Source organism: Neopelma chrysocephalum, unplaced genomic scaffold (genome assembly GCF_003984885.1).
Source record: "Neopelma chrysocephalum unplaced genomic scaffold, ASM398488v2 Primary Assembly neopelma1_225, whole genome shotgun sequence".
NCBI lineage: Eukaryota > Metazoa > Chordata > Aves > Passeriformes > Pipridae > Neopelma > Neopelma chrysocephalum.
The window spans coordinates 171,112-178,902 of record NW_020897887.1 but is presented as its reverse complement, the minus strand read 5'-3'; the positions used below and the strand labels follow the sequence as shown (position 1 = coordinate 178,902).

General features: G+C 49.7%; 1 protein-coding gene across 3 annotated transcripts in view; it reads left to right on the top strand.

Moving 5' to 3' along the window:
- The first annotated feature begins 2,175 nt into the window (after positions 1-2,175).
- KHDC4 (KH domain containing 4, pre-mRNA splicing factor) overlaps positions 2,176-7,791 on the top strand; it is a 20,352-nt gene continuing 14,736 nt past the window's right edge. For 2 of the 3 annotated variants that reach the window (XM_027703314.1, XM_027703317.1), the window contains exons 1-6: positions 2,176-2,233; positions 2,315-2,555; positions 4,304-4,432; positions 4,764-4,843; positions 5,931-5,983; positions 7,577-7,740. In XM_027703314.1, the coding sequence (XP_027559115.1) occupies positions 2,178-2,233; positions 2,315-2,555; positions 4,304-4,432; positions 4,764-4,843; positions 5,931-5,983; positions 7,577-7,740 (723 nt within the window). In that variant the 5' untranslated portion in view covers positions 2,176-2,177. The remainder of the gene's footprint in view (positions 2,234-2,314; positions 2,556-4,303; positions 4,433-4,763; positions 4,844-5,930; positions 5,984-7,576; positions 7,741-7,791) is intronic. The other variant, XM_027703315.1, reaches the window with a different exon arrangement.

The window sequence follows — 7,791 nt, the reverse complement described above, 5'->3', positions numbered from 1 at the left end:
ATTTCTGCCCAAAGTCCTTCCCAAATCCCGGGTTCCAGATGTCCAGGTTCAGCCACACCCCTTCCTCTCTCTCATCTTCGTTCCTCGAAGCAGACCAAGGTTCATTTTTAACCAAACTCCCAGGTTTTGGTGCTTTTCCCAAGCTCTTTTCCCGCAGAAGTAGCTCGTGACAACCTTCTGCTAAAAAAAAGTGATTTAAGGCCCAACAGGGCATCTCTGAGTAATTAAAATAACTAATCAACAGGTTAATTAAAGCTGTTAGAAATTCGAGAAGGGATCTCATTCCCACCAAAGGAATTCCCAAGGCTCAGCACCATTTGCTGCAGTTAAAGAGGGGACACCGGGCACCTCCACCCAAACTTCAGCTGGGGCAAAAGGAAGGGAAGGATTCCCAAAAGTTTTGGGAAAATATCCATGGATAATAGATCTGGGAATAACAGAGAGGGAGCTGGGATTAGATGATGTTTAAGGAACATTCCAACCCCTTTGCTGCCCCAAAAAATTGGATTTTTTTTTAAATTTAAACCAATAATTACGACTCAAGAGAGAGACATGGATTATTTATTATTATTTCTTTATTAGTGATTATTTATTTATTATTGATAGTTTATTTATTGTTATTTATTTTGTGAGTTGGCTTTTGTGGGATTCCACAAACCGAGCACCCCAAGCATCAAAACTTTTTATATTTCTACATTTTAGCAAACGCAGGAATTAGTGTTCCCTGGCTTTGTGATTCCATGATTCCGTGATTCTGATTCCATGATCCTATGATTCCATGATCCTGTGATTCCATTACTGTGTGATTCCATGACTCCATGATTCTGTGGTTCCATGATTCCATGACTCTCATTCCACGATTCTATGATTCTGTGATTCTATTTTTCCATGATTCTGTAATTCCATGACTCTGTGATTCCACGAACCTGCGATTCCACGATTCTGTGATTCCGTGATTCTGTGTTCCGTGATTCCATGATTGTGTGATTCCATGATTCCATGATTCTGTGATTCCATCGTTCTATGATTCCATGACTCTGTGATTCCATGATTCCAAGATTCCACGGTTCCACGGTTCTGTGATTCCATGATGCCGTGATTCTGTGATTCTCTGACTCCATCATTCCATGATTCCATGATTCCATGGTTCTGTGATTCTGTGATTCCATGATTCTGTGATTCCATGATTCTATGATCCCATGACTCTGTGACTCCATGATTCTGTGATTCCATGATTTTACAGTTCCATGACTCTATGACTCCATGATTCTGTGATTCCATGATTTTATGATTCTATGATTCTATAATTCCATGATCCTATGATTCCATGATTTTATGGTTCTGTGATTGCATGATTCCAGGATTCTATGGTTCCACAATTCTGTGATTCCATGATTCTGTGATGCCATGATTCTATGATTCCATGATCCTATAATTCCATGATTTCCTGATTCAATGATCCTGTAATTCCATGATTTTATGATTCTGTGATTCCATGATTCAATGGTCCTATAGTTCCATGATTCCATGATCCTATCATTCCATGATTCTATAATTCCACGATTCTATAATTCCAGAATTCTATAATTCCACAACCTTATGATTCCATGATTCTGACTCCATGTTTCCACGACCCAGTGATTCCATGATTCTGATTCCATGTTTCCACGATCCTACAATTCCCTGATCCTAGGATTTTACGGTTCTATTATGCCATGATCCTATGATTCCCGGATTCTATTGCGCCATTACCCTGCGATTCCATGATCCCACAATTCTGTGACTCCGCGACTCCACAATTCCACGATCCCCCGACCCCCCGCTCCTACAATTCCATGATCTCCCGACCCCCCGCTCCTAAAATTCCATGATCCCCCGATCCCCCGCTCCTACAATTCCATGATCCCCCGACCCCCCACTCCTACAATTCCATGATCCCCCGATCCCCCGCTCCTACAATTCCATGATCTCCCGACCCCCGCTCCCGCTCCCCGACCCCTCCCGGCCCCCTCGGTCTCCATGGCAACCCCCGGAAGTTCCCGCCCATCTCCATGGCAACCCCCGGAAGCTCCCCACCCATCTCCATGGCAACTGCCGGAAGTGCCCGGCGGTCTCCCTGGTGACGCCGGAAGCGGCGGCGCGGGGCGGGCTCTGGCGGCAGTGACGCTGAGGGTGCCATGTCGGCCATGTCTGCGGGCGGCGGAGCGCAGCGGGACGCGGGGGCCGCGGGCGGGTGAGGCACGGCCGGGCGGGCTCGGGCGGCCCCGCCGCCGCCGCGGGGACACCGCCTCACCCTCCTCTCCTCTTTTTCCAGGCGCCGCAGCAAGTGGGACCAACCCGGCCCGGCGCCCACCTTCCTGCTGCCCGGCACGGCGCCGCTGCCCGGGCGGCCGTTCGCCGGCGGGGGCGGCGATGGCGGCGCCGCCGTGGCCGGTTCCGAGGGCTCCGCGGCGCCCTCGGGAGCGCTGGATGCGGCCGCGGCCGTGGCGGCGAAGATCAACGCCATGCTGATGGCCAAGGGGAAGCTGAAGCCGGCGCCCAGCACGGCCGACAAGGTGGGGGGGGCGAGGGGGCCTCATGGGCGGGCTCCGGAGACCGTCGTTTGTCGGGAAACGGTGGAGTTGGGGGCGACAAAATCACTCAGGAAACATACTTTTAATTTTTTCTTTGGCTGTGGGGTCAGGCCTTGTGAGACTTTAGGAAGCCGCCTCTGGGGAGATAAAGTTTTCCCACGGGATCACGGAATGTTCTGGGCTGGAAGGGACCCCGCGAGGATCATCCAGCTCTTAGAGTGTTTTTCCTGAAGGGTTTTCCAGGTAGCAGAGCTGATGGAGAAGCCTGATTTGGGTTGGAAAAGGGCCTTAAAGCTCATCCAGTTCCATGGGCAGGGACACCTTCCACTAGCCCAGGTTGCTCCAGGGTGGCCTCGGACACTTCCAGGGATCCAGGGGCAGCCACAGCTTCTCTGGGAATTCCATCCCAGCCCCTCCCCACCCTCACAGGGAGGAATTCCTTCCCAATATCCCACCTGGCAGTTTAAAACCGTCCCCCCTTGCCCTGTATAAAAAGTCCCTCTCGCTCCGTTTTTTTTTAAAGCCCCTTTTGGGCACTGGAAGTAAAATCTGACACTTTGGGACCTTGAAAAGTTGGCAGATGCTGCTGCTGCCTCAAATCTTCCACCTCTGCTTTTGTCCCAAGCTTTGGTGACACCCCGTGCTGAGGGAACCACTTAACCAAGGAATTAACCTGCATTTGGGATTATTTTATTATTTAATACAGTAGAAAAAATATATATATAATATGCCTATGGTTTTATTGCACATGTTGCTGTTGGTAGGGAGTGCTCAGTGATGGCATTTCCCAGAGTAATTAAACTCTGGTGACACTTCAGGTTGGGAGGGGGTGGAAATGAAGGAGCTGCAGATTAACAAATGTACTTTTTTTTAATAAAAAAGTGGAAGGAGTGGAGCAGTTTAATGTCTGTACAATTTAATGTCTGTACAATTTAATGTCTGTGCAGTGCACTGGAGTCCTTCCACAGCTGCCCTGTGGCTCTTTTTTAAGTGCTCTGCCTCCCTGTGATATTTGCTGAATGGTTGGGGGTTACTGGAAGGTTCTCTTTTTTTTTTTTAATAGAGTCTTGGTTGATGTTTGTAACCCACGAAAATCCATTCCAGAGCTTTTAGAAGGCTGTACTCACTCCACACGTTGAAAAAAAGCTCCCAGGTCTTTGTGGTAACCCCCAACTCCTCCTAAATCTGTGCTTCTTTGGCTTTTTATTTCTCAGAATGTCGATACTGGCACAAAATATTACGTTTTTAAAAAGGGGGGGAGTGTGGATGAGTTCAGATCTTGAGCAGAAATTCTAAATTCTCTCTGTGTTTAAAGGCAGTTGGGACAAGAAGGAACCAGAAACATGAAGTTCATGTTTCTTTAGTCCCAGGTTTCTACCAGAGCTGCCAGTTCAGGTGGGAGATGCCGTGGTTGCTGTTCAGCAGCTCCCCAGCTCAGTTCTACCTCTGTTCCTCCCCTTCCAGAGCAGGAACATGAATCATTCTGTTAAAATGTGGTGAAGATAAAGTGTATTTGTTTGGGCTCAGGGTTGTGAAGGGGCAGATTGGGCAGACACAACGTTCTTCCTGTTAATATTTGTGAAGATTTTGGGGTCAGAGGCTGGAAAGGGGGAGCGAGGAGGACGTTGGGCAAGGGCCAAACGAGGAGGACCTTCACCCTCCCGAGCCCTGGGGCCGGTCTGTTCCTCGCCCCGGCGCTTTCCAACCGCTGGGAATGTTGTCTGTTGAAGCTGCAGGCTCTGGGAAAAGGTCCAGCCGCCAGCAAGAGCAAAGATGACCTGGTGGTGGCCGAGGTGGAGATCAACGACGTGCCCCTCACGTGCAGGAACCTGCTGACCAGGGGCCAGACCCAGGACGAGGTAGGAGCGCCCTGGCAGCACTTGTGGGGCTGATATTACATAACATCTTTACCTTTTGAACCCATAAAATGAACTCAGAGGTCGAGTTTGACTCATGAGGTCGAAGGAACCCGCGGCAGGTTCCGTCCGGTCGTTGTTCCGTTGTGTTTTTAGAGGCACTCGCTCGGTTTGGTCCCCAAAAGGTGGTTTGGGGAGGTCAGAGCTGCTCTCCTCCTACTTCATTAAGGGCTTCTGGGGCTTTTTAATCAACAATTAAATAATCAAGTGTGAGCTGTGGTGTTTGGTGAGTGTTTGTCAATGATTGCTCACTGAGGTTTCCATCTGGTTGCAGATCAGTCGCCTGAGCGGAGCCGCCGTGTCCACCCGGGGCAGGTTCATGACTGCAGAGGAGAAAGCAAAAGTGGGACCTGGGTTTGTAGCTCTTTTTTCTGGGGGTCTGACTTTTTCTCTCCTTGGGAGGGGGGTTGCTGAGGTTCCTGTTTGGTTTGTTCTCCGTGAGCAGTTTTGCTCATAATTTGCCACAAATAATAATTTGTCATAACTCATATTTTTGCCTCAATTCATATTTTTGCCACAACTCATAATTTGCCTTTTTTCATAATTTGCCACAATTCATAATTTGCCATAATTCATATTTTGCCACAATTAATAACTTGCCATTTTTCATATTTTGCCACTTTTCATACTCTACCACAATTCATAATTTCCCATTTTTTCGTAATTTGCTATAATTCATAATTTGCCATAATTCATGTGTTGCCACAATTCATAATTGGCCACTATTCATAACTTGCCATTTTTCATATTTTGCCAGAATTCATAATTTCCCACAATTCATAACCTGCCATTGTTCATCTTTTACCACAATTCATATTTTCCACAAGTCATAATTTTACCATTTTTTCATATTTGGCCACAATTAATTTTTTTACCTTTTTTCCTGTTTTTGCATTTTTCCTTTTTCTCCATTTGTCATATTTTGCCATTTTTCATAATTTACCAACACTCATATTTTTCCAGAATTCATCATTTGCCATCATCCATAATTCAACTTTTTTCATTATTTGCCACAATTCCTAATTTACCACAATCCCTAATTTGCCATTTTGATGCTCCCGACCACAGAACTTCTTCCCTACCTGCCTGATATTGTTTGAAATTCCACCCAAACCAACCACCACAGACAGATCCCACTGTGCTCAACTTCTTCCCACCGGGAACTGCAGCTTCCCAAATCCAAATTTCTCGCTGCTTTTACTTCATTCACCTTCTGTGCACAAAGAAATTCAAGTTTCTAGTGGTATAACTTCAATAAATCATCACATAAATATATTTTTTCTGTGTTTCCTGAGCACTGTGATGCTCCAGGGACTTGCATTCCCTTATTTGAAGGGATCTTTGTGGCAGCCTTGCTGTAAAGTTCAATTGAACCCATAAATTGATCCCATTTTGTGTGTTGCCCGTGGGTTTAACGGGATATTTGACATTCCCTCCCCAGGGACCGTCCCTTGTACCTCCACGTGCAGGGGCAGACGCGGGAGCTGGTGGACAGTAAGTGCAGAACATTCTGGTTTTTCCTGTTTTATTTGTGATAAAGGGGCCCTGTGAGTGGCCTTGGTGGGTTTGTGCTGTGAATATCTCAGGGTTGATAACAGACTGTGTTTAAACACTGGGAAGGTCTGCCCAGAAATTCCCGAGGTCCCGACTGCTGCATCCGCAGGAAACCTTGGAGAGACCCCAGGGAAGGTGGGGGGAGTGGGTGATCTCATGGATAACACACCCAGATCCCACTGGAATAGGACAGAGTGACAAGAAGGGACCACACTGGGTCACAGGGCAGGATCGTCCCCCTGGCACGTGGGATGTGTCCGAGTGGGTCTGGAATCATCTCGTTCCTCCCCCTTCTCCGGCACCAACTCAGCTCTCCCCAGACCAGGAGCTCCCTGCAGGAGCACGAGAGATGGAGGCAACAATTCCCTGAGAATCCCGGGATGGGGCAGGTTGGGGAGGTCCCACCTCCCTGCTCAGAACCATCCCAGAGCACGTGGGATGTGTCCAGGTGGTTCTGGAATGTCTCCAGGGAGGGACACTGGGCATCCTGTTCAGCGCTGGGTCACTGCCCAGGGAAGAAGTTCTTCCTCGTGTCCAGCTGGAACTTCTGGGCCTCAGTTTTGTGTCCTGTTTTTGGGCACCCCCCGAGCAGAGCCTGGTCCATCCCCTGCAGGCACTGACACGCCCTGGGGAGGTCCCCTCTGGGTGTCCCCTGGTCACAGAGATGCTCCAGTGCCTTCAGCATCCTCACAACCTCCCCTGGACCCGCTCCTGGAGCTCCATGTCCCTCCTGTCCTGAGGAGAACTGACCCCACACTCCAGCTGTGCCTCCCCAGGGCTGGGCAGAGGGGCAGGATCACTCCCTGACCTGCTGGGAATTCTTTTCCTGATGCCCCCCAGGACACACGAGAGCTCCTTGAGACCCCCAGGTCCTTCCCTTCAGAGCTGCTCCCCAGCCTGTGCCGGTGCCTGGGGTTGTTCCTCTCCAACTGCAGGACCTAAAACGTTGGTGTTAGTCCTAAAATGTTGGTGTTGGTCCTAAAACGTCAGTGTTTGTCCTAAAACGTTGGCGTTTGTCCTAAAACGTTGGTGTTTGTCCTAAAACATTTGTGTTTGTCCTAAAAGGTTAGGCCAGACTTTGTCAGGGTGGGAATGGCCAGGGAACCCTGATGTTCCATGGAAACAATCCCGAGTTGGAAGGGATGCTCAAGGATCATGGATTGCAGCCCCTGGCCCTGCCCAGCCCCCAGCAGTGCCCCCTGGCCCTGAGGGTGCTGTCCCACCACTCCTGGAGCCCTGGCAGCCCTGGGGCCGTGCCCACTGCCCTGTTCAGTGTCTGACCATCTGAGGGAAGGACCTTTTCCAAATATCCAACTTCAATCCCCTTCCAGAGCTCCAGCTGCTCCCCAGGGTGGCTTGGGGCCGTCCTTGGTGGTGCCATCCTTGGTGGTGCCATCCTTGGTGATCCCACACCAGGTCTCCGGTATCAGGAAGATAAACCCCTGCTGCCTGTTCCCTTATCACAACAACCCAGTTGTGTCCCAGTTGGGTTGAGCTGGAAACCAGGAATGAATTTCCTTTTGTGTTCCTTAGGAGCTGTGAACAGAATCAAGGAGATCATCACCAACGGGGTGGTGAAGGCGGCCACGGGCTCCAGCCCCACGTTCAACGGGGCCACGGTGACCGTGTACCACCAGCCAGCCCCCATCACCCCCCTGAGCCCGGCCGTGGGGCAGAAACCACCCTTCCAGTCCGGGGTGAGTGGCATGGAATGGGATTCATGGAATGGCACCGGGGACCAGGGTTGG